At 45.7% G+C, this 26,675-nt stretch overlaps 3 protein-coding genes across 3 annotated transcripts in view; 2 read left to right on the forward strand and 1 right to left on the reverse strand.

The window, feature by feature from the left end:
• Positions 1–26,675, forward strand: part of LOC130339797 (uncharacterized) — an 81,960-nt gene that overhangs the window by 30,387 nt on the left and 24,898 nt on the right. The gene's annotated exons all lie outside the window — the stretch shown is intronic.
• On the forward strand, positions 9,777–10,209 carry LOC130339789 (histone H2A type 1). Its single transcript, XM_056554084.1, has one exon. The coding sequence runs from the start codon at positions 9,777–9,779 to the stop codon at positions 10,167–10,169; it is 393 nt and encodes a 130-aa protein (XP_056410059.1). The 3' UTR covers positions 10,170–10,209.
• LOC130339777 (histone H1B-like) lies at positions 16,231–16,963 on the reverse strand. Its single transcript, XM_056554073.1, has one exon. It carries the CDS (start codon positions 16,935–16,937, stop codon positions 16,284–16,286), a length of 654 nt encoding a protein of 217 aa, XP_056410048.1. The 5' UTR covers positions 16,938–16,963; the 3' UTR covers positions 16,231–16,283.

Consider the following 26,675-nt stretch of genomic DNA (forward strand, 5'->3'; position numbering starts at 1 on the left):
ATGAGCGAACTTACAGTAAATTTGATTTGTCACAAACTTCTCAGCTCGGCGGTTGCTGACTTTTCCTGCATAAATTAGTTCAGCTTTCCAGTGCTCCGGTGGGCTGGAAAAGGTGGATACAGTCCTAGGAAAGAGTCTCCTAGGACTGTATCCACCTTTTCCAGCCCACGGGAGCACCTGAATGCTGAACTAATTTATGCAGGAAAAGACATCAACTGCCGAGCCGAGAAGTTTGTGACAAATCGAATTTACTGTAAGTTCGCTCATCTCTAATGTGGGATATTAATGAATTCGTGTTGTGGAAAGTTATTTGTGTAGACTGATTTTTCAGCAGTGTTTTTTGGCGCAAGGTGTTAAAAAAAAGGAGTTACTGGAAGATATTTCATTTGCGCAATAGTTACCAAAGTGTGGTCCAGGTTTACTTAGGTTTTTGACTTTTCAAAGAACTTTGCCCTCAAAATTTGTGACTTTTAGAAAAGACTCTGGTTTCTGAGCTATTCGGTTTGTCACACAATAAAAGCACAAAAAGTGACTGCGCCTGGCAACTTGCTACAAAAGGAAACAAAAAGAAAATCCAAATAACTTGATAAATCCCCCCACCCCATGTTCCTTATAATATGATATAATGGCATAATATGATATGTATCATGTTAATCCAGGGATCCCTCTAGTGGTGTAGAGTAATAGTGCAGCAAGTTTTTCTTAGATATCAAGAACATGGAGGCCGTGATTGTGACATAATGACCACGCCCCCTTGTGACATCACATCACACCCACTCTATTCATGTCTATGGGAGGGGACGTGTTAGCAGACACGCCCCCTCCCATAGATATGAATGGAAGGGGTGCGGCATGACCATGACATAACCACAACTGCCCCAGGAACCCTGCATTTGTTTAGAAAGTCGGGTGTTGCGGGAGATCACGGAGGTCCTGCTACTGGGATAGGGGATAAGATGTCTAGCAGTGGAATACTTCTTCAGGGCAGGCAGTTGCACCCACCCCACTTCTTGACAAAGATTCAAAACACGTATTGAGGTGGTGGTGGGGTGTACTCTCTGAGTCCTCAGCATGTCAATAACCGGTAACTAATACTGTTTGTAAATCATATGGCATAATAGCGTGCACTATGAGGGAGATGTGACACTGTTGGTTGATAGTTGTCTCTGGGAATATTCCAATATGTGCACCCTATCTTGTGTTTTTGGGGTTGGTGTTTTTTAGGGGTGGGCCATTTTAAAATGGGAGGGCTCTCTGTTGCTGTATGTAATCCTTTTTGTAAATAATAAAGCATTTTGTGGACACTTTCTTGTGTCAGTCTATTATAGGTTATTTAATTTTTGGAAACACTTGGAAAAAGCCATTGTGTGTTCCGATACCTTAGTGTGCATTTTAACACTGGAAGAAACCTGACAACAACCAGGGATATTTTATCCACCCTCAAGGGTAGAATCAGAGAGAGTATTCAGTGCAGTAGGATCCGTCATCACCCCTAAGACAACAAGTCTGCCAGCAGCATGGAACATGTAACCTCCTGTGCCAGATGCCACTGAGAAGACAGTACAACCGCCACCCCTGCATCATATAGATCACATACCAAATAGATCATATTCATCACATAGGTCAGTGATGGCAAACCGTTTTGAGCCCGAGTGCCCAAACCGTAATAAACACCAACTTTTTTTTTTCCCCTCAAAGTGCCAGCACAGCAATTAAATCAGAATACTGAGGTTTAGGTTTAGAAAAAACAACTTAGGTAGGCAGTATGTTCCCCCACAATAGGTAGGCAGTATGTTCCCCCACAATAGGTAGGCAGTATGCTCCCTCACATTAGGTTGTAGTTCCCCCACATTAGGTAGGCAGTATAGTTCCCCCACATTAGGTTGTTGTAGTTCTCCCACATTAGGTTGTAGTTCCCCCATATTAGGTTGCAGTCCTCCCACATTAGGTGCAGTATAGTTCCCCCACAGACATACAACCTTCAGCCATATATAGTGTATGGCTGGAGGCTGTATGTCTGTGTACGGCCTCACAGTGCTCCATCCATCGCTCCTCTGGTCAGGGGTCATGACCTAATCTTAATAGACCATAGCAGTAGGTCCCGGGACCGGAGGAGTGGTGGTCGGAGCGCCGAAGCTGAAGTGTAGCTGGTAAATTACCATGTTGGCCAGCGCGCGTCATCCTCCTAGATGCTTCGCTCCTTCGTTCCTATGGGCGCACGCATGCACTACCTCCCTGCGGCCCCTGCATTTTTAAAGTTAACGCGGGGCCGGAGAAAGGTAATCAGGGACATCTTTGTGTCCGAAAAGATCTTTCGGGACACAGGGATTTCCCGGTTTACCCTGCCTGGCAAACTATGGCTGCGTGCCCACAGAGGGGGCTTGGCGTGCCACCTATGGCACGCGTCCCATAGGTTCGCCATCACTGACATAGGTCATATAGAGGTGTAAATAATAGATATTATATACAATCCTGTATTCAGGATATGGATCCTTCTTCATGGCATAGTCAAGTACATCATATTGATCATATAGACCATATTAGTCAATAAATAATTTCCTCCATTATGTGAAGTACCCATCTACTATAAAGCAGATCACATTGATCAGTATCCCATACATTGATAACCACTGTGGTCATATAAGGTAATGTAATGAAGAAAATTGTGTGTCTGTAGTGGAATATTACCCTCTGCACAGGGACACACTTTTCTGCTGTACAGCCGTCTCACTCCATAACCTCTAATCCTAATCCTATCCTTAATCCTTATTCTGACCCCTAATCCTAATCCTATCCCTAATCCTAACCCCTAACACTAATCCTAAACTCTAATCCTAAACCCTAATCCTAAACTCTAATCCTAGCCCCCTAATCCTAGCCCCTAATCCTAATCCCTAACACTGATCCTAAAAACTAATCATAACCCCCTAATCTCAATCCCTAACACTATTCCTAACACCTAATACCTACAGTCTAGTCAAGAATCTACAGTCTGTTACAAGTATAATTAGTGCCAGCAAGCTGCTGGGTCCTTCCTTGTTCCTGGCCAACTCTCTGGGATTCTGGCCGAGCTGTAGAGACTATAACAACTGTCTGACCTCAGTAAAGCCTCCATTAAACCATAACCCGGTTGTGCACTCTCATTTCACTGCCTAGCCATTGGGATAGTGGAGATATCATTTGGGTGGTTCCCGATACCCCCCCCCAAAAAAAAAAAAAAAAAAATAAATAAATAAATAAATAAATAAATAGACACTCTGGCGTAACGAACATTAGGGGTTAATAACACCTTGCCCCTGGGGTTAATACCATCCACTTACACCACTACACCCCGTGGTCCTGCCATTTATTGTGGCTCACCACACTACCACTAGAGTGGTTCCTATGCTTCCTGGCTGACCAAAACATCAGCCAGGAACCATAGTAACTTAGAAGTGGTCTGTGGTCACCACCTGCAGAACCACTTCTTTACTGGGGGCATCTTGCTAATTACCTACAATGTCCATCTGTTGTCTGTTCCATTTGCACAACAGCATGTGAAATTGATTGTCAATCAGTCAGTGGCATGTAGTTTCCCCCCCCAACCCCTCCCCAACATTAATGTACAGGGTACATTAACACGGGCGGGGGTTTACAGCAAGTTTCCCGCTAAAAGTTTGAGAGAAACACACTGTAAAACACTACACTTCACTAACCCAAAATAAAGAGTAAAACACTACATATACTCTACACCCTTACACTGTGCCCCCCCCCCCCCCAAATAAAAAAATAAAAAAAACATCTTTTAAGTCAGATTTTCCAAAACGGAACCTAGAGCTGTTGCATAATAACAACTCCCGGTATTGCCCGACAGCCATTGACTGTTCAGGAATGTTGGGAGCTTTGCAACAGCTGGAGGCACCCTGTTTGGGGAAAACTGACATACAGTATTTTTGGTGGAGGAAGCAAGTGTAATGCTTGCATCCAGGTCCACCTCTATGAAAATCCCTAATTTAGGCCTCAAATGCACATGGCGCTCTCTCACTTCGGAGCCCTGACGTATTTCAAGGCAACAGTTTAGGGCCACATATGCGGTATTTCCGTACTCGGGAGAAATTGCGCTACAAATTTTTGGTGGCTTTTTCTCATTTTACCCCTTATGAAAATGTAAAGTTGGGGTCTACACCAGCATGTTAATGTAATTTTTTTTTTTTTTTTTTGTATAACTGTTTATTTAAAGAATTTTGTATTTTAATACAGAAGAAAAATACGACATATGTACAGTGAGTATACAATATATAAAGCAAAATTTGCAACCTTATATATAAAGGAGAAACACTGTCGAGATGAAGGAGGAGGAGAGAAAGGGAAAGAAAGTAAAATTAAAAGAGAAATAATTATGAAATAAAAAATTAAAATTAAAAATAAAAGAAAGAATATAAAATAAAGAGAGAATATTGCATGGCCATGGCGCATCAGTGGTTATTCAGAGAATCATCATAATCCTCCCAAAGCCTCCATATCTTCTGAAAGAAGTGTAATTTTTTTTTTTTTTTTTTTTTACACCAACATGCTGGTGTTGCCCCATACTTTTAATTTTCATAAAAGATCAATGGAAACAAAGAACCCCAAAATTTGTAACACACTTTCTCCCAAGTATGGAAATACCCCCATCTGGGGGCGCACAACAAGGCTCAGGAGTGAGAGTGCACTATGTGCATTTGAGGCCTAAACTGGTGATTTGCACAGGGGTGGCTGCTGATTACAGCGGTTCTGAAATAAACGCAAACAAATAAACACCCACATGTGACCCCATTTCAGAAACTTCCCCACTTATGGAACGTAACAAGGAGTTTAGTGAGCATTTACACCCCACAGGTGTCTGACAGATTTTTGGAACAGTGGTCCGTGAAAATGACAGCCCACTGTTACAAAGCCCACTGTTACAAAGATCTGTCAAATGCCAGTGTGATGTAAATGCTCACTGTACCCCTTTTTTTATGTTCCTTGAGGGGTGTAGTTTTCCAAATAGTATGCCATGTGGGGTGCTTCTCGCTGTTCTGGCACCATGGGGGCTTCCTAAATGAAACATGCCCCCCAAAAACCATTTCAGCAAAATTCGCTTTTCATAAGCCCATTGTTGCTCCTTCCTTTCTGAGCCCTCTAGTGCACCCGCAGATCACTTGAGGAATTTCCTTACTCGAGAGAAATGGGGTTTTGGGGGACATTTTAACCTATTACCCCTTATGAAAATGAAAAATTTGGGGTGACATAAGCATTTTAGTAAAAAGAATTACATTTTTCATTTTAACGTCCAACGTCAAACACTTGTGGGTTGTTAAGGCTCACTGTACCCCTTGTTATGTTCCTTGAGAGATTAAGTTTCCCAAATGGTGTGCCATGTGGGGTGTTTTTCACTGTTCAGGCACCATGGGGGCTTCCTAAATGAGACATGACCCCAAAAACCATTTCAGCAAAATTTGCTTTCCAAAAGCCCAATGTCCATCCGTCCATTCTGAGACCTCTAGTGCACCCGCAGATCACTTTACATCCACGTTTAATATATTTCCTTACTTGAGAGTAATGGCGTTTCAAATTTTGGGGGATATTTTCACCTATTACCCCTTGTGAAAATAAAAAATTTGGGGTAACATCAGCATTTTAGGTAAAAAAATATATTTTTTTTCATTTTCACGTCCAACTTTATTGAAAATTTGTCAAACACCTGTGGGGTGTTAAGGCTTACTGTACCCCCTGTTACGTTTCTTGAGGGGTGTAGTTTCCAAAATAGTATGCCATGTGGGGTGTTTTTTGGTGTTCTGGCACCATGGGGGCTTCCTAAATACGACATGGCCACCAAAATCTATTTCAGCAAAATTGCACTACAAATTTTTGGTGGCTTTTTCTCCTTTTACCCCTTATGAAAATGTAAAGTTGGGGTCTACACCAGCATGTTAGTGTATTTTTATTATTTTTTTATACCTCATATGTGGGCGAAAAATGCTCTGCGGGCGCACAACAAGGCTCATGAGTGAGAGTGCACTATGTGCATTTGAGGCCTAAACTGGTGATTTGCACAGGGGTGGCTGCTGGTTACAGTGGTTCGGAAATAAACGCAAACAAATAAACACCCACATGTAACCTCCCACTAATGGAACGTAACAAGGAGTTTAGTGAGCATTTACACCCCACAGGTGTCTGACAGATTTTTGGAACAGTGGTCCGTGAAAATGAAGAATGTAATTTTTCATTTGGACAGCCCACTGTTACAAAGATCTGTCAAACGCCAGTGGGGTGTAAATGCTCACTGTACCCCTTTTTTATGTTCCTTGAGTGGTGTAGTTTTCCAAATAGTATGCCATGTGTTTTTTTTTTTTTTTTTTTTCGCTTTTCCGGCACCATGGGGGCTTCCTAAATGAAACATGCCCCCACAAACCATTTAAGCAAAATTTGCTTTCCAAAAGCCCAATGTTGCTCCTTCCCTTCTGAGCCCTCTAGTGCACCCTCAGATCACTTTCATCCTCATATAATATATTTCCTTACTCGAGAGAAATGAAGTTTCAGATTTTGGGGGACATTTTAACCTATTACCACCAAAATTTGGGGTAACAAGCATTTTAGTAAAAAAATTTACATTTTTCATTTTCACGTCCAACTTCCACGCAAAGCTGTCAAACACCTGTGGGGTGTTAAGGCTCACTGTACCCTTTTGTTATGTTCCATGAGGGGTGTAGTTTTCAAAATAGTATCCCATGTGGGGTGTTTTTGGCTGCTCTGGCACCATGGGGGCTTCCTAAATGTGATATGCCCCCAAAACACCATTTCAGCAAAATTTGCTCTTTAAAATACCATTGTTGTTCCTTCTCTTCTGAGCCCTCTAGTGCACCCACAGAGCACTTTACATCCACATATGATGTATTATCTTGCTCGAGAGAAATTGGGTTACAAATTTTGGGGGACTTTTTCTTCTTTTACCCCTTGTAAAAATAAAAAATAAAATATGGGTCTACAAGAACATTTTAGTGTAAAAAATGCAGACTTTGATTTTTCTCCTCCACTTTGCTGCTATTCTTGTTAAACACCTTGTTAAAGTAGAATATGTCATGTAAAACCAATCTCGGAATCAGAATGAAAGGTAAAAGCATCTCAGAGTTATTAATGCTTAAAGTGACAGTGGTTAGAATTGCAAAAAATGCTGATTTGGAGTTACATTGTGTTATTTGAGTGTTCCCTTTATGTTTCTGAGCTGTGTAGTTCTTTGCTTTTGGGATGAAATGAACATAAGAGAACTGATGAAGCAGATTGCCTCACACTATTGTGCCTAACACATGAGATTCCACTTATATCCCTCCAAGTAAACAGGTACCAGTCCATTAATCTAACAGATTTGAAAAACTGGAAGCGCCTGGAAATGTTTTAGATCTAAAAGTTATCACAAATATCATCCGGTCTGGATGAAGCCTCAGAAGCATTTACTGCATTCACAATGAGGACTGAATCCATCAGCCTCATCTCCTTCCTCTGGGGACCTCTAGTGGTGGTTTGTAGTATAGTTTCCATCTGTCTTCACGTAAACTCACTGCCAATCTTCATATCCTATTAACCCCTGCAGTGACCTTTCAGGTGTTTTGTCTTTGATCAGTTCACTTTGTTGTTACATCAGTAATTATTCTATTTAGAAACATTATAATTGAGGCTTTGAAGCGCTAATATTAATCATCTGAACAGAATAGAAAAAATATATAGTTTCCCACCGAGATCTCTCCTGTATCGACGGGCTCCCGGTCGGCGGCTGTAACCATCAGTCTGTGCACACGGTTGGTTCCCTGTGTTATTTCATACATTTTATCCTACAGCCCAGTACACACTACTGATCTCCGCACAGCAGCTTTATCCCCTGTACATCTGATCAGAGGAGCCGCATCATCTATTTACTGGATGTTTTATTAATGATTTGTATTTCTGCCTTTTACCATCCAGTGATCCAGTTGTATTTTACCCCTTTTATTTGTTCTCTATTTTTATTACATTGTACATTTATTGTTTATGTGGATATATAAGAAAGTTACTGTCAGTTCTAGTCCCAGGAAGATCTCATCCCCCATAGACCCCCGATCACACCCAGCAGATTATTACCGCAATAACAATCAGGGGCCGGAGGTCTAGGAGAGAATTTCCCGGACGACCTCTGCAAATCTATAAACGATCAGGTATAATCTCCGTCCATCGTCCTCTCTTCTCACTTTATTCTATCACATTTTATATGGATGAAGAGTAAAAGATCGGGAGAAGCGATCAGCAAGATCGGGAAATCACTGTCCACGAGGAGCCGATAGATACACAATGAACACAAAGTATGGAGCTATAGCTCCGCCCCCAGGTGGCAACAAACGGTTAAATCATTGTTAACCCTTCAGTGAACGCGGTATTTTTTGGTCGTAACAATTTCTGCTCTTTGTTCCCTAACAATCCTCTCTCCTAGACCTCCGGCCCGATTGTTACTGCGGTAATAATCTGCTGGGGGTGATCAGGGGTCTATGGGGGATGAGATCTTCCTGGGACTAGAGATGGCGCAGACCCTGCCTGTAATGTGTCTGATCGATTGTTTCCTGCCCAGTCTGTCTGCGATCAGATCTGATGGTGGGAATATGTATACAGGACCGAACCGATAAGAGATCTGATCGTATCCGGGAGACACAAGGACCTGAATCTCACAATTTGTATAGATGTCCCGGCATCTAAACGGAACCGCAGAAAAGCTACGGGAATCCCGGCGATACCGATCACCACTGTGATACCGATATGTCCGGTCAGTGCAGGAGACACAAACCCCAGACCCGAGACACAATTACTTATTCTGGCATTAACGTATATATACGGTGCTGATGTAACCAGCAGCCAGATTATGAATCACAGACCGCGATCCCGGAGCAGCACAATATGTACAGTATAAAGCGGCTGCACTGGTATAAACTCGGCCACAAAGAGAATAAAGCTAATTCTAGCAGATAGAAGCTCCAGCTCTATTATAGACAATGTGGCGGCTCTTAGAAGAGCCTTTGGGGTGACAGCAGGAGGCGGAGCAGGTTACTTGGCGCTGGTGTACTTGGTGACGGCCTTGGTGCCCTCGGACACGGCGTGCTTGGCCAGCTCTCCAGGCAGCAGCAGGCGCACGGCGGTCTGGATCTCCCGGGAGGTGATGGTGGAGCGCTTGTTGTAGTGAGCCAGGCGGGAGGCTTCCCCTGCGATGCGCTCGAAGATATCGTTGACAAAGGAGTTCATGATGCCCATGGCCTTGGAGGAGATGCCGGTGTCAGGATGGACCTGCTTGAGCACCTTGTACACGTAGATGGCATAGCTTTCCTTCCTGGTCTTCCTCCGCTTCTTGCCGTCCTTCTTCTGAGTCTTGGTCACGGCTTTCTTGGGGGCTGGTGCAGACTTGGCGGGATCAGGCATAATAATCACTCACAATCCTTCTTCACTAGAACAGAGAGAATAATGATGCTTCCTCCTCCCACCGCAGCCGTATTTATATGCAGCCCATGCAAATAAGAAATGCTGTCTGCTCACTGTTCTACTGGAGGAGCAAATCATGTGACCTGTGGGAGTGTCATTAGCCCCGCCCAGTGAATGATTTATTGGTGTTTCTTCAAGTCTCGTCACCATTGGTCGGATTCACATCTACCCAATCACAGGAGCCGGAGGGCGGAGCAGAAACATATAAAAGGCAGCAGAAAGAGAATAACGGTGACATCTCGGAGGAAATTCTCTTGTACTTTTAGAATTCACTTATCATTATGTCTGGACGCGGCAAACAAGGAGGGAAGGTTCGGGCCAAGGCAAAGACCCGCTCATCCCGGGCAGGACTCCAGTTCCCCGTCGGTCGTGTGCACAGGCTCCTCCGCAAAGGGAACTACGCCGAGAGGGTGGGCGCCGGTGCTCCGGTCTACCTGGCCGCTGTGCTGGAGTATTTAACCGCTGAGATCCTGGAATTGGCCGGTAATGCCGCCCGGGACAACAAGAAGACCCGCATCATCCCCCGTCACCTGCAGCTGGCCGTGCGCAATGACGAGGAGCTGAACAAGCTGCTGGGTGGGGTGACCATCGCCCAGGGAGGCGTCCTGCCCAACATCCAGGCCGTGCTGCTGCCCAAGAAGACCGAGAGCAGCAAAGCGGCCAAGAGCAAGTGATCACCGCTTATCCCAGATCATCCCGAACACCAAAGGCTCTTCTAAGAGCCACCACATTGTCTCCTACAGAGCTGGCTCCGCTGATCTTGTCTAATAAGGATTAGATTTCTTATGACATGTTCTTTATACAGGGGTTATAGTAGAACTGAAGTTTCTTTCATTAACAGTGTGAGACGGATTGGACACCTTCACTTCTGTTTTTCGGCTCTTTAAAAAAAATCTAAAGAAAACTGTTCCTATAGCAGAATGTGACCCTCCGGACAAGGACAGTTTCCTGCTCACTCCATCCCCGCTACCCTCACTAAGAGGGACGGGTACAGTTTCTACATATGGATTTTTGGGGTGCAGCCAGCCTTTCCCCCGCGCCGCACTTATGCCATCTGCCACCTACCTGTTCTAAGACTACAACTCCCACAGCATGCACTTACAGTGGGGGACATGCTCGGGGTTGTGGCACTTACAGTGGGGGACATGCTGGGGGTTGTGGCACTTACAGTGGGGGACATGCTGGGGGTTGTGGCACTTACAGTGGGGGACATGCTGGGGGTTGTAGCACTTACAGTGGGGGACATGCTGGGGGTTGTAGTCTTAGAACATGTAGCGGGCAGAGGGTGGATTTGCGGCGCAGGTGGGAGAATGCTGAATGTTGTTCTGTTTGTGGTAAACGAGACTGATCGGAGCTGATCTGCCGGTAATGTGATCTCTACGGTGGGGAGTAGCGGATTATTACAGCAGGAAGATCCCCTGAAATATTGTTACATATAATCTGTTGGCTGTAATCTCCCCATGGAGTATAACCCCCATCATTACACGTTTAGGGAAATGATTCATCCCCTTACCCTCTGTCTGTAGAAGGCTCCGCCCGCACATCATGTTAGAGATCATCGCTCTGTAGAGACTTCTCCGCATCAGCCTCACTAGCGTCTTCTTGTCTCTATCTTATACAGCAGGAGGCCGCGGCTGTAACACATAACCTGTCCCTACTGCACAAGTCATATAGTTGTTAGATGTATTAGTTATTATTATATTATTTTTAATATTTTGCAAACACAATCAGACAAGGACATGCAGAATACATTCATACAAAAGTTATTCTACCATTTTTATTACTAGCAGAAGTCCCACACTGAATGAGGATTGGTTGATGAGGTCACATGATCTGTTCCGGCCAATTAACAGATACTTTCCCATTACTGTCAATCTTAATAAGCAATTAGAACGTTCTCTGCTCAATTATAGAGAAACATTCTAATTGCTAATTGAGATTGACAGTTAGGGAATAGTATCCGCCTATTGGCCAGAACAGATCATGTGACTTCATCAGCCAATCCCCATTCAGTGTGGAACATATTAAGATTTGCCCGAGATGAATACGGAACTATAGTGAATGGAAGAAGGATTTGTGCCGATCTTTCTGGTCACTTACCTGACTGTGTGTACAGCCGCCTCCCTTTTATAATTCGGAATATATGACTAGTGTTGCTCGCGAATATTCGCAATTCGAATATTATTCGCGAATATCGCATATTCGCGAATTCACGAATTTCGCGAATATAGCGCTATATATTCGTAATTACGAATATTCGTTTTTTTTTTCTTACAGTACAAATCACAGTGATCATCCCTCTCTGCTTCCAGCTTGTGTGGTGTAAAGAACGCTGTAATACTACTGTGTGAGACTGGCGTGCGATAATTCGCATATGCGAAACTTAGCATATGCTAATTTTCGTGTATGCGAATTTTCCCATGTACTAATTTCCGCATACGCGAATTTTCGCGTATGCTGATTTTCCCGTGCGCTAATTTTCGCATACGCGATTTTTCGCATGTGCGAAAATAAAACGAGGATATAACGAATATGCGAATATATGACGAATATTCGTCCATATATTCGCGAATATTCGCGAATATTCGCGAATTCGAATATGGCCTATGCCGCTCAACACTATATATGACCCCAATAATACACATGAACCCCCGGTGTCATACGGGTAATGTACAAGCAGTTCCTGTAATGGAGAAACAAATGACAATAGGAACCTAGAGACCATCAGTTACTAGACAAGGGATCCGGAGATATAATAGGAGACAGTATAGATAGGACCTCATTATAGAGATGGCGCCCCCTATACTGTAGCCTCCTGTGTGTAATAGAAGCTCCTGGACACATCAGATCTCCAGCCGCCTCACTCGGTACATGGATACACCGGGACTGGCTTTATACAATGACCGGAAACAATCGCTGACCCGTCCTCGTGTTATTACAAGGAGGGAGAGGACGGGACAGAATCAAAGAGCGGGAAACTCAACCCCCCGGAGAGGAGCCAAAGAGCGGTCAGTATCCGGCTATAGAACCGTTGGTTATTTTCCCGTTCATTCTACGGGATCAATAGGGGGCGCTGTCCTGTTGGTGGTTAATTACAGAATGGTGTCGGCTAGTAATGTATTCTCCGCAGTGTACAGTGTTAGTACAGAACTCCCGGGCAGCGATCATAATCAGGGCCATGTAATGTTACATTCTACGGTCCCTCCACATGTTCAGGGGAAGGAGTCTCCACATCCTATTATATTCATGGCTCTATATAGAATCACATCACCTCCCACCCGAACTGCTACTAGTTTCCCTGTCACTATACACATCGGCCAATAGTCATCTATATGACAGGACACAACTCGGGCCATTGATATTAAGTCCTAGTAAATCCCCAAAACGGGTTCTCTCCTTATACAGCTTCTATAGCCCTTTCATCCCAACCACGTTAACTAGAGATAATAAATTATAATAGATATAATAGACCACTACGACAGATACACAGCAGTGCAGACACAAGGAACTCTAGCTTTTTCCATAGAACATGTGGGCGGCTCTGAGAAGAGCCTTTGGGTTGATGTGATGGAGCCGAGTAGAAGCAGAATTAACCTCCGAAGCCGTAAAGAGTGCGGCCCTGGCGCTTGAGGGCGTACACCACGTCCATAGCGGTGACGGTCTTCCTCTTGGCGTGCTCGGTGTAGGTGACGGCGTCACGGATGACGTTCTCCAGGAAGACTTTCAGGACACCGCGAGTCTCTTCATAGATGAGGCCGGAGATGCGCTTCACACCTCCCCTGCGAGCTAGACGGCGGATGGCAGGCTTGGTGATGCCCTGGATGTTATCCCGGAGCACCTTCCTGTGCCGCTTGGCTCCGCCCTTACCGAGCCCTTTCCCTCCTTTACCGCGTCCAGACATCTTCTCTATGTAGCAAGTAGACTGCAAGATACTGAGTGCGGCAGAGTCCGGCTTATATAGCACAGGAGCGGACCGAGAACAATGGCGACTTCCGGGGCGTTTATTTTACTGAATTTACATTCCTGGCTCCTCCCTCTCCCTCCGCTGATTGGCTGAACACTGTAACGGTCCCTATTTTGAATCTCCCGCTCCTTCTACATTACTCGCAGCTATTAGTTTGCGGCTGGTTACTAATCCGATCCTTCTCAAAATGTAACGAATAATCTTTAGGAGATCTGAGGAGCAGTCAGTCGTCTGCAAGATTTATATTACCAGCGATATCGGCGAGAATCCGGCCAGTGTAGAATAAAGAGGGAAAATCTACCGAACACCGCGAGCAGCTGCATTCATGTTACCCGTCAGGTTCAGGTGTTTGCGCACAGCAGAGAAGCAGATAGCGCTTCTGGTCGGTGAGATTCGGTATTGTACAGATCACAGGGGAAATGATTTATATACAATCGATGAGGCGATTATATTGAGTCCCTAGAAGGTGGGATCAATCCCCCCGCTCTTTATACTCAGAGGATCTGTCGGTACCGGGCAAAATGGCGACAGCTCCGGGTATTACAGCAGCGGTTCTAGCACGAGGAGCGATGTGAGGGCTTCTGATTAGGTCACTAGGGCTGCTATACACTGAAAGAGTTAATAGACCGCCAGGACAGGACAATGGAGGGATTTAGAAGTGATTTTGTGGCTGAGAAGGAAACATCATAGTGGTGTCTATTAGCGGGACATGCACCGCTGCTGCCTCTACCAGGGATTAAAAGAAAAGCACATTTGGATCGTCCACCAATATTAATATCTTAGGCAATGAAAGGGTTAAGATGACAGGAAACAATTGTTTACCATAATCCTGCGGACCCAGCCCCGGACTCTGTATGAGCCCAAGCGAAGTATCGGGGGATTCAGATCGTTTTGGTCTGAAGAACGATCCATTCACAAGAATCGATCACTCGGGCAGTATTACCAGGTCTACAGGACTGCTCACCCCCGGGCACCAAGACTCTGCACACATTGTACGACATTATATAAAGCCCCGATATGTGCAATGAGAGTGACCGAGAATAATCGTCCGAGAGCCTAACCCCACGTGTTAATATATGATAGAAGGGGAGAGATCGGAATAATAGATCAGCAGATGATCGGGAATATCACAATCTCGGGTGATCAGTCAATGAACCTCCAGTATCGGGGATATAGCTCCGACCATAGTGTTAACCCTTCAGTGTCCTTGCTGCCTGCCTTGTATTCCTCCTTCATATCCCGATTACTTGTTATATATGTCAGGAGTCTGAAGCCAGCAGTCCTGACCGGAGGGGACCGATCCTCTGTAACCCCCAGAATATACACTGCAGTCCCCATAATACCGGTCACCCCCAGGAACTAATACCGCAGAGGACAATTCTATACCTGCACATTTCCAGCACTGAAAGGGTTTATTCTAGAGAACTATACTGGATCCTGCTTATGAGAACAGGCGGAGAATCGGGACAGAACTGGAGACATTCAGGAATCAGCTCGTTCTATAGATAATTTGGTGGCTCTGATAAGAGCCTTTGTGTTGTATGCGGGTCCCGATTAGATCTAAGCTCTCTCCCCACGGATCCTGCGGGCCAGCTGGATGTCTTTGGGCATGATGGTGACCCTCTTGGCGTGGATGGCGCATAGATTGGTGTCCTCAAAGAGTCCCACCAGGTAAGCCTCGCTGGCCTCCTGCAGGGCCATGACCGCCGAGCTCTGGAAGCGAAGATCAGTCTTGAAGTCCTGGGCGATCTCTCTCACCAGGCGCTGGAAGGGGAGCTTCCGGATCAGCAGCTCGGTGGACTTCTGGTAGCGGCGGATCTCACGGAGAGCCACTGTACCTGGACGGTAGCGGTGAGGCTTCTTCACCCCACCAGTGGCGGGAGCGCTCTTCCTGGCGGCCTTAGTAGCCAGCTGCTTGCGGGGAGCTTTCCCTCCGGTGGATTTACGAGCGGTCTGCTTGGTCCTGGCCATGATTCTCTATAGACAAGTCAGTAAGAAGTGATCGGGAGAGGAAAGAGCAGAACAGTTATAGTCCTGGCCTCATCGTGATTGGATAAAGTAAGCCACACCCCCTACATCCCATTGGCTGATTCATATAAAGCTGAGCCCGCCAAAACACATGGGGCGTCAGCCATCGATCTTTGTTCAGAAGAGGCGGGGCCCATCCTGGCCCTATTCGGTCCTGCCTGCGGACAGACGTAACTCCCGGTAATAGCGCCCTCCCCCGTGTCCCCTCAGACATGACGCGGTGCAGTATTCCGAGTGTTCAGATTGTCTGCCGCTCTCCCATATATAGGCTATTCGTGACTGCATGGCTTTATATAGTAATAAGACTAAGCAGCCCAATAACCCTCAGAATAGGGAAAATACAGGGTTACATTCACCCCCAAATCTCTGGTAAATCAGTTTCCGTAATCCCGTCTATCCATAGAGCGTCTATTTATTAAAGCAGTGTAAATCCTTATAGTTTATACACAGGAGATACATTGTGTTACAATAGCGACACCTTGTGGTGAGGGATTTATATAACCTTTTATGTTGCCGATTTGTAACAAGGAGATATTTTCGCCAAGCGCTGACACTATCAGTGTTACAGCAGAACATCCTCAGTTCAGTGTTCATAAGGGGATCTAGAAGTAAAGGCAGATGCATTGTGATTTATATAACAATATAATAAAGTGATGATAATATAGAAGGGATTTATATCACTATCATAACTATATATCCAGGGTGATATCCGGGCGGTGATCATACAGCTCTGTCTGGAGGAGGTGGTGGCTCTGAAAAGAGCCTTTGTGGGATAAGTACAGGACGAGGCTCCCGATTATTTCTTAGCCGCGCTCTTCTTGGCTTTAGTCACCTTCTTAGCCGGGCTCTTGGCAGCTTTGGGTTTGGCCGCCTTCTTAGCCGGGCTCTTGGCCACCTTCTTGGGAGCAGCCTTCGGCTTTTTGGGGCTCTTGGCCGCTGCAGGCTTCTTGGCTTTCTTCGGACTCTTGGCCGCTGCAGGCTTCTTGGCTTTCTTCGGACTCTTGGCCGCTGCAGACTTCTTGGCCGCGCTCGGAGCCTTCTTTGGCTTCTTAGGGGATTTGGTCGCTTTCTTAGCTGCTGCAGGTTTCTTGGCCGCCTTGTCCTTAGTCTCCAGCTGGTTCTTGTTGATCTTGAAGGATCCGGAGGCGCCGCTGCCTTTCACCTGGAGCAGGGTTCCCTTGGTCACCAGCCCCTTGATGGCCAGCTTCAGGCGGCTGTTGTTCTTGTCTACATCGTATCCTCCGGCAGCCAGAGCCTTCTTCAGGGCGGCCAGAGACACCCCACTGCGCTCCTTAGAGGCGGACACGGCTTTAACGAGCAGCTCGGACACGCTGGGACCGGAGGGTTTGTGGCTTTTCTTAGCGCCCCCTGCGGCTGATTTCTTCGGCTGCTTCTTGGACTTTGCGGCCGGATCGGCGGGAGGAGCGGCGGCTGGTGCGGTTTCTGCCATAGTTTATCGCTGCCGTCTATAACAATAAAAATACTGCGGAAGAGAAATATAGATGGCGGAGCTGCTGGCGACTCTTATATAGTCAGTGGCTGCGCTCTGATTGGCTGCTGAGCTGCCATTTTCATGAGCTGTTATTGGCTGACACAGAGCACAGGCCCCGCCCCATTCTGTCTGGTCCCTAAGAATTAAACAACCTACTTCTCATTATACCAGATAGGAGAACAGATACAATTGTTGTGTTGTGTAAATATAATCTTTAGTAACCAACCATAGTTGTTGTATCTATTTGTAACAATTGTATCAGCCTTTGGGGAAATAGAAATACTCGATGTTACAATTTGGTAACATGTAAAGATTAGAGTATAAAGCTCTCACCAGCAGGTGTCGCTGTTGTAACAGTCACTTATTGATTTCTCAGAGATTTAGGAGTAAATGTAAATCCTCTAGGTAATAGGTTGTGCACATCGTGTTTTACCCAACCTGAGAATTATTGCGATTATTTTCTCTTATGATATATTAATGCTACAGCAGCCCCCCAGATGTAGAATGAATATGGGGGCGCTCTCCTGTACTGCGCCATGTATATAGGGATAGGAATAGTTATCTGAGGACGTATATTGTCAGCATTCAGATGTCTGTACAGGAGCAGCCGGTAATCAGTGTGAACACCCGAGATGCGGCACCGCGTTATGTCTGAGAGGACACGGGGGAGGCTCCCGGGATTGTTCTCTGCGGTTAACTCTTTCAGTGCTGAGAACTGTGCAGTTATGTAGGATGGTGTCATGTGACTGGGTATGGTCGGATCTGTGCTCTGGGGATAGAGAGGAGCGATCCCCTCGGTCAGCACTGCTGGCTTCAGTCTAATGACAACTGTGACCGCTGACCGACAGACATAAGGAGGACACTGAAGGGTTAACTGTGTGGGCGGAGCTATAGCCCCGATACTGGAGGATCATTGGCTGATCATCGGAGATCATGTGATTGTGATATTCCCGATCTTCTGCTGATTTATTATTCCGATTTCTCCCCTTTTATCATATAATAACACGTGGGGTCAGGACGGGGTCAGGCTCTCGAACGATTATTCTCGGTCAATCTCATTGCACACATCGGGATTCCATATAATGAGAAGCGGGAAAATAGCGGAGAGGATTGTTGGGGAACAAAGAGCAGAAATTGGCACGACAAAAAAATGCCGCGGGCACGGAAGAGTTAACAATGATTTAACCGTTTGGTGCCTCCTGGGGGCGGAGCTATAGCTCCATACTTTTTGTTCATTGTCTGTTTATCGGCTCCTCGTGGATCCTGATCTTCCGATCTTACTGATCGCTTCTCCAGATCTTTTACTCTTCATCCATATAAAATGTGATAGAATAAAGTGAGAAGAGAGTAATGGACGGAGATTATACCTGATCGTTTATAGATCTGCAGAGATCGTCCGGGAAATTCTCTCCTAGACCTCCGGCCCCTGATTGTTCTTGCGGTAATAATCTGCTGGGTGTGATCAGGGGTCTATGGGGGATGAGATCTTCCTGGGACTAGAACTGACAGTAACTTTCTTATATATCCACATAAACAATAAATGTACAATGTAATAAAAATAGAGAACAAATAAAAGGGGTAAAATACAACTGGATCACTGGATGGTAAAAGGCAGAAATACAAATCATCAATAAAACATCCAGTAAATAGATGATGCGGCTCCTCCGATCAGATGTACAGGGGATAAAGCTGCTGTGCGGAGATCAGTAGTGTGTACTGGGCTGTAGGATAAAATGTATGAAATAACACAGGGAACCAACCGTGTGCACAGACTGATGGTTACAGCCGCCGACCGGGATCGCGTCTATATAGAAGAGTCCTGGGGTCAAGCTGTTCAGGCGATTAATTAGAGCTTCAATTATAAGGTTTCTAAATAAAATAATTTCTGATTTAACCACAAATTGATTTTAAATTGATCAAAGGCAAAACACCTGAAAGTTCACTGCAGGGGTTAATAGGAAATGAAGATTGGCAGTGAGTTTACAGCACATAAAGAGAGATGGAAACTATACTACAAACCACCACTAGAGGTCCCCAGAGGACAGGAGATGAGGCTGATGGATTCAGTCCTCATTGTGAATGCAGTAAATGCTCCTGAGGCTTCATCCAGACCGGATGGTTGTAGCTTCAGTGGCGTTGCCACCCGGGTGCGGGGGGTGCGGCCCGCACAGGGTGACACCAACCTAATGGGGTGACACAAAGACGCTCCGCAGCATCCCCCACCCGGCCTTCACGGTGCGCCCGTCCGTAAACATGTTTGCATGTTTTTATATAGGAAAAGTGGGTGATTTGAACTTTTAACATGGAAGGGGTTAATGCAGCGGTCTTCAAACTGTGGCCCTCCAGATGTTGCAAAACTACAATTCCCAGCATGCCCGGACAGCCAACGGCTGTCCTGGCATGCTGGGAATTGTAGTTTTGTAACATCTGGAGGGGCACAGTTTGAAGACCACTAGGTTAATGTGTGTCTTTCAAACTTTTATTAAAACTTTTTTATTTTATTTATTTCTTTAATGATTCCTCCTATAAGTGTTATAAAGTGTAGATTCCTCAGACAGATGAATAGAGTTCTATTGATCTCTATTAATCTGTGTGCTCTGTGATCCATTGATAGAGCCTGGTCCAGCCAGGATCTATCAATGACAGAGCTTGGACTGGAGGAAGCAGTGGTCAGTCCTCCGACTACCTCCATAGTGGATGCCCCCCCTGCGATCGCGCTGCGGGGGGGGGGGGGGCATCCACCCCACTAGCCCACCAGGGAGCATTCACATCTCCCTTTAGACGCCTCTGTCAGCTTTGACAGCGGTGATCTAAAGGGTTAATAGCCAGCAGCGGTGATCGCCGCATGCTGGCTATTAGCGGCGGCCTCTGGCTACTGAGAACAGCCAGGGGTCTGCAGAGTATGGAGCGGGCAGGAATCCTGAGCCCGTTCCATACATACTGCAGAGCGCCGCAAGCATCTCCCCATGCAGACGCGCCTCCTCCCCTCAGCTCTCCGAAGGTACAGCTGGGGGGAGTGAAGGCAAAGGACGCAGGTCTGCACGGGGAGCAAGAAGCCACGCCCCCTCATCTCCCCCCGCACGTCTGCAGAGCAGGGGAGAGGAGACATACACAGCTTCTCCTCTCCCCTGCTCTGCTTCGGCTTACACAGGCTGCAGAGTATGGAGCGGGCAGGAGTCGGGTGCCCGCTCCATACAGACTGCAGATCGTCACCGCCGCTGCCGCACTTGTCAGGTCTGGCCCTGCTTGCCCGAAGCCGGGCTAAGGGCCGGACAAATTCACCTGCCCGGCGCCCAAAACTGCTAGTCCCGGGCGTCGGGCGATAGAAATTCCACATCCCAGCTATAGAGAAGACGTCACCTGTAGTCACTGATCTCATTGTGTATTCTCCTCACTATAGAGAAGACGTCCCCTGTAGTCACTGATATCATTGTGTATTCTCCTCACTATAGAGAAGACGTCCCCTGTAGTCACTGATATCATTGTGTATTCTCCTCACTATGTCCTATCAGAGCTGTAGTCGCTTGTCAGTTCTACAGTTAGGTCAATGAAACTACAACTCCCAGCATAACCTCACCACTGCTCAAAGGGGTACTCTATTGGAAAACATTTTTTTTTTTTTTTTTTATCAACTGGTGCTACAAAGTTAAACAGATTTGTAAATTACTTCTATTTAAAAATCTTAATCCTTCCAGCACTTATTATCTGCTGTATAAGAGATTCACAGGAAGTTATATTCTTTTTTAATTTCTTTTCTTGGACAGAGGTGTCAGCACAGAGCACTGTGGTCATGTCAAGAACTGTCCATAGTAGGAGCAAATCCCCATAGTAAACCTATCCTGCTCTGGACAGTTCCTGATATTGATAGGTGTCAGCAAATAACACTGTGGTCAGACTGGAAAGAACTACACAACTTCCTGTGGAGCATACAGCAGCTTATAAGTACTGTAAGGATTAAGATTTTAAATAGAAGTAATTAAAAAATCTGTTTAACTTTCTTGCACCAGTTGATCTAAAAGTAAATGTTTTCCAGTGGAGTACCCCTTTAAGTAATTCTGGGAGCTGTATATTTAAATGGTGAAAACTTCTTTAACACTTTCCAATTCTGTGGCAACTGGTATATCTGATTAACCCCTTAAGGACCAAGGACGTACTGGTAAGTCCTTGGTCCTGCTCTTCTGATATAACGCGGGGTTACACAGTAACCCCGCGTCATATCACGGCGGGCCCGGCATCAAAGTGAAGCCGGGACCCGCCTCTAATAGCGCGCAGCGCCGATCGTGGCGCCGCGCGCTATTAACCCTTTAGCCGCGCGCTCAGAGCTGAGCCACGCGGCTAAAAGTGAAAGTGAAAGTTCCCGGCTAGCTCAGTCGGGCTGTTCGGGATAGCCGCGGCTAATCGCGGCATCCCGAACAGCTGACAGGACAGCGGGAGGGCCCCTACCTGCCTCCTCGCTGTCCGATCGCCGAATGACTGCTCAGTGCCTTAGATCCAGGCATGAGCAGTCATGCGGCAGAATCGTTGATCACTGGTTTCTTATGAGAAACCAGTGATCAGCATAGAAGATCAGTGTGTGCAGTGTTATAGGTCCCTATGGGACCTATAACACTGCAAAAAAAAAGTGAATAAAGATCATTTAACTCCTCCCCTATTAAAAGTTTGAATAAGTTTCCAATAAAAAAGTGTAAATAAAAATAAAAATAAATATATATGGTATCACCGCGTGCGGAAATGTCCGAGTTATAAAAATATATCATTAATTAAACTGCTCGGTCAATGGCGTGAGCGCAAAAAAATTCCAAAGTCCAAAATAGTGCATTTTTGGTCACTTTTTATATAATTTAAAAATGAATAAAAAGCGATCAATAAGTCCTATCAATGCAAAAATGGTACCGTTAAAAACTTCAGATCACGGCGCAAAAAATGAACCCACAAACCGCCCCATAAACGGAAAAATAAAAAAGTTATAGGGGTCAGATGATGACAATTTTAAACGTATTAATTTTACTGCATGTAGTTATGATTTTTTCCAGAAGTCCGAAAAAATCAAACCTATATAAGTAGGGTATCATTTTAATCGAATGGACATACAGAATGCATATCAGGTGTCATTTTTACCGAAAAATGTACTACGGAGAAACGGAAGCCCCCAAAAGTTACAAAACAGCGATTTTTTTTCAATTTTGTCGCACAATGATTTATTTTCCCGCTTCACCGTAGATTTTTGGGCAAAATGACTGACGTCATTACAAAGTAGAATTGGTGGCGCCAAAAATAAGCCATCATATGGATTTTTAGGTGCAAATTTGAAAGAGTTATGATTTTTTAAAGGCAAGGAGTAAAAAACGAAAATGCAAAAACTGAAAAACCCCTGTTCCTTAAGGGGTTAATATACTGGAATTTCTCACAATGCGCTACAACAGTGGTGTCTGTCACAACAGGCTAAAAACTTACTGGGGGGAGGGGGTAGGTATGGGGGTGACACCCTTTTCTACACCACCGGGTGACACCAACCCTAGCAACGCCACTGTGTAGCTTTATAACTTTTAGATCTAAAACATTTCCAAGGCTTCAGTGTTTGAAATCTGTTACATTTTTGGGCTGGTACCTGTTTAATTGGAGGGATTTAAGTGGTATTGGGGCTTATCTCATGTGTTGGGCACAATGGGGGAGATTTATCAAAACCTGTACAAAGGAAAAGTTGACCAGTTGCCCATAGCAACCAATCAGATCGCTGCCTTCATTTTGCAGAGGCCTTGTTAAAAATGAAAGAAGCGAGCTGATTGGTTACTATGGGCAACTGGGCAACTTTTCCTCTGGACAGGTTTTGATAAATCTCCCCCAATGGTGTGAGGCACTCTGCTTCATCAGTTCTCTTATGTTGATTTCATCCAAAAAGCAAACAACTACACTGCTCAAAAAATAAAGGGAACACGTAAACAACACAATGTAACTCTAAGTCAATGACACTTCGGTGAAATCACACTGTCCACTCAGGAACAACACTGATTGACAATCAATTTCACATGCTGTTGTGCAAATGGAACAGACAACAGGTGGAAATTATAGGCAATTATCAAAAAACCCCCAATAAAGGAGTGGTTCTGCAGGTGGTGACCACAGGCCACTTCTCTGTTCCTATGCTTCCTGGCTGATGTTTTGGTCACTTTGAATGCTGGCGGTGCTTTCACTCTAGTGGTAGCATGAGATGGAGTCTACAGCCAACACAAGTGGCTCAAGTAGTGCAGCTCACCCACGACGGCACATCAATGCGAGCTGTGGCAAGAAGGTTTGCTGTGTCTGTCAGCGTAGTGTCCAGAGCATGGAGGCGCTACCAGGAGACAGGCCAGTACATCAGGAGATGTTGAGGAGGCTGTAGGAGGGCAACAACCCAGCAGCAGGACCGTTACCTCTGCCTTTGTGCAAGGAGGAGCAGGAGGAGCACAGCCAGAGCCCTGCGAAATGACCTCCAGCAGGCCACAAATGTGCATGTGTCCACTCAATCGGTCAGAAACAGACTCCATGAGGGTGGTATGAGGCCCGATGTCCACAGGTGGGGGTTGTGCTTACAGCACAACACTGTGCAGGATGTTTGGCATTTGCCAGAGAACACCAAGATTGGCAAACTTGCCACTGGCACCCTGTGCTCTTCACAGATGAAAGCAGGTTCACACTGAGCACATGTGACAGATGGGACAGAGTCTGGAGATGCCGTGGAGAATGTTCTGCTGCCTGCAACATCCTCCAGCATGACCGGTTTGGCGGTGGGTCAGTAATGGTGTGGGGAGGCATTTCTTTGGGGGCCGCACAGCCCTCCATGTGCTTACCGAGATGAGATCCTCAGACCCCTTGTGAGACCATATGCTGGTGCGGTTGGCCCTGGATTCCTCCTAATGCAAGACAATGCTAGACCTCATGTGGCTGGAGTGTGTCAGCAGTTCCTGCAAGAGAAAGTCATTGATGCTATGAACTGGCCTGCCCGTTTCTCAGACCTTAATCCGATAGAGCACATTTGGGACATGATGTCTTTCTCCATCCACCAACGCCACGTTGCACCACAGACTGTCCGCCACCTCATCAGGAACATTCCCAAGCATTGTAGAGAGGTCATACGGGCACGTGGAGGTCACACACACTACAGAGCCTCATTTTGACTTGTTTTACGGACATTACATCAAAAGTTGGATAAACCTGTAGTGTGGTTTTCCACTTTTATTTTGAGTGTGACTCCATATCCAGACCTCCATGGGTTGATAAATTTGGTTATACGGTTACAAAAATACCCAATTTATGTAGGTTTTATTTTATTATACTACTTTAAAAAAAATTATAACTACATGCACCAAAATTTGTATGTTTAAAATTGTCATCTTCTGACCCCTATAACTTTTATTTTTTTTCCATATACGGTGATGTGTGAGGGCAAATTTTTTTGTGTGCAGTTGTCTGTAGTTTTTATCGGTATCATTTTTGTTTTGATGGGACTTTTTTTTTACATATAACCATTGACCTTACGGTTCAACCTCTTGAGTTCGAAGCCATTTTTCATTTTTGCTCTTTTCGTTCTTTCCTTCTCTCCTTCTATAAATCATAACGCTTTCAATTTTCCACCTACAGACCCATATCAGAGCTTGATTTTTGTGCAACCTATTTTACATTGTAATATTGTCAATCATTTCACCCCAAAATCTATGGTAAAGGGGGCGCATCTTGACACGCTGGCTACAGGTTGCACTCTGTAAGAGCTCTGTAATATAAAAAGTTGGAGGGACTCCCTCAAGACCCCCAAGGTGCTACACAGCAGTTTACGGCTTACTTTTGGCCACAAACAGAGACTGCTGATCTCCCGCTACAGACGCGGCCTGTTACCGCCTTACCTCAGGCCGTGGCAGGTTACCCACTCACTTTCTCTGGTCATCACGTACGCCACACTGGAGACAGGGTGGCACTCTCATCTGCTGTCTGAAGCCCTACACCACTCACCCCTGCCGCCACAAAATCGGAGCCCATAATTAATAGCTCCTGGGAAGATTTCCCCTCTGAGGCACCGGCACACCGCTGATGCGGTCAGGGCCAACGTTAGAGCGGGGAAAACCAGGCAATTGCCTAAGGCCCCCATCCCCCAGGGGGGCCCCTGCTAGCTGCTCAGTAGCGGATCAGCAGCCCGCTGCAGCCCGGCCGTGGCCACTTTAAAACAGTCACAGGTGGCGGGCCCGGACACTTCTCCTGCTTTTTCTATTTTTTCATATTTCCTTACCTGGCTGCGCTCGGCAGGCTCAGGTAATGCGGTGGATCTTGTGGGCTGTGTGGATAATATGACGAGTGACGTCTGCTGCCGCCTCCTCTGCGTGGCGTCAGGGGCGTCACTCCTGCCGAGCACGGCCATGTAAGGAAATATGAAAAATAGAAAAAGCAGGGGGAGAGGGGGGACCTAATGTGGAGGAACTTTACTGCCAACCTAATGTGGGGGAACTATACTGCCAACCAAATGAGGGGGAACTATACTGCCTACCTAATGTGGGGGGAACTATACTGCCAACGTAATGTGGGGGAACTATACTGCCAACGTAATGTGGGGGAACTATACTGCCTACCTAATGTGGGGGAACTATACTGCCTACCTAATGTGGGGGAACTATAATCTAATGTGGGGGGAACTACACTGCCAACCTAAAGTGGGGGAACTATACTGCAAACATAATGTTGGGAAGCTATACTGGCAATCTAATGTGGGGGAACTATACTGCCAACCTAATGTGGGGAACTACAACCTAATTTGGGGAAACTGTACTGCCTACCTATTGTGGGGGAACTACAACCTAATTAATGTGGGGGAACTATAATGCCTACCTAATGTGGAGGGAACTATACTGCCAACATAACGTGTGGGGGAACTATACTGCCAACATAACGTGTAGGAACTATACTGCCTACCTAATGTGGGGGAAAATATACTGCCAACGTAATGTGGGGGGAGGGGGGAACTATACTGCCAACGTAATGTGGGGGAACTATACTGCCTACCTAATGTGGGGGAACTATACTGCCAACCAAATGTGGGGGAACTATGATCTAATGTGGGGGGAACTATACTGCAAACATAATGTTGGGAAGCTTTACTGGCAACCTAATATGGGGGACTACAACCTAATTTGGGGAAACTGTACTGCCTACCTATTTTTGGGGAACTACAACTGAATTAATGTGGGGTAACTATAATGCCTACCTAATGTGGAGGGAACTATACTGCCAACCTAATGTGGGGGAACTATACTGCCTACCTAATGTGGGGGGAACTATACTGCAAATATAATGTTGGGAAGCTATACTGGCAACCTAATGTGGGGGAACTATACTGCCAACCTAATTTGAGGAACTACAACCTAATTTGGGGACACTGTACTGCCTACCTATTGTGGGGGAACTACAACCTAATTAATGTGGGGGAACTATACTGCAAACCTAATGTGGGGTAATTTTTTGTGCTTTGATTTGTAGTTTTTATCGGTAACATTTGTTTTGTTTTTTCAATTGCTTTTTAGATTTTTTTTGATATTTGAAGTGACCAAAAATGTGCAAATCTGGTTAGTGCACTATTACGACTTTTGGAGCCCCTCTTTAGATTTTGCCTAGGGCCATGCTAAGCCTAAAACCGGCCCTGGATGCTGCTACCACTGCTGGAGACCAGCCTGTGCT

This window comes from Hyla sarda, unplaced genomic scaffold (assembly GCF_029499605.1).
Source record: "Hyla sarda isolate aHylSar1 unplaced genomic scaffold, aHylSar1.hap1 scaffold_552, whole genome shotgun sequence".
NCBI lineage: Eukaryota > Metazoa > Chordata > Amphibia > Anura > Hylidae > Hyla > Hyla sarda.

Coding starts and splice junctions, on each gene's coding strand:
- LOC130339777 (XM_056554073.1), bottom strand. CDS start 16,937: ATGGCAGAAACCGCACCAGCCGCCGCTCCTCCCGCCGATCCGGCCGCA.
- LOC130339789 (XM_056554084.1), top strand. CDS start 9,777: ATGTCTGGACGCGGCAAACAAGGAGGGAAGGTTCGGGCCAAGGCAAAG.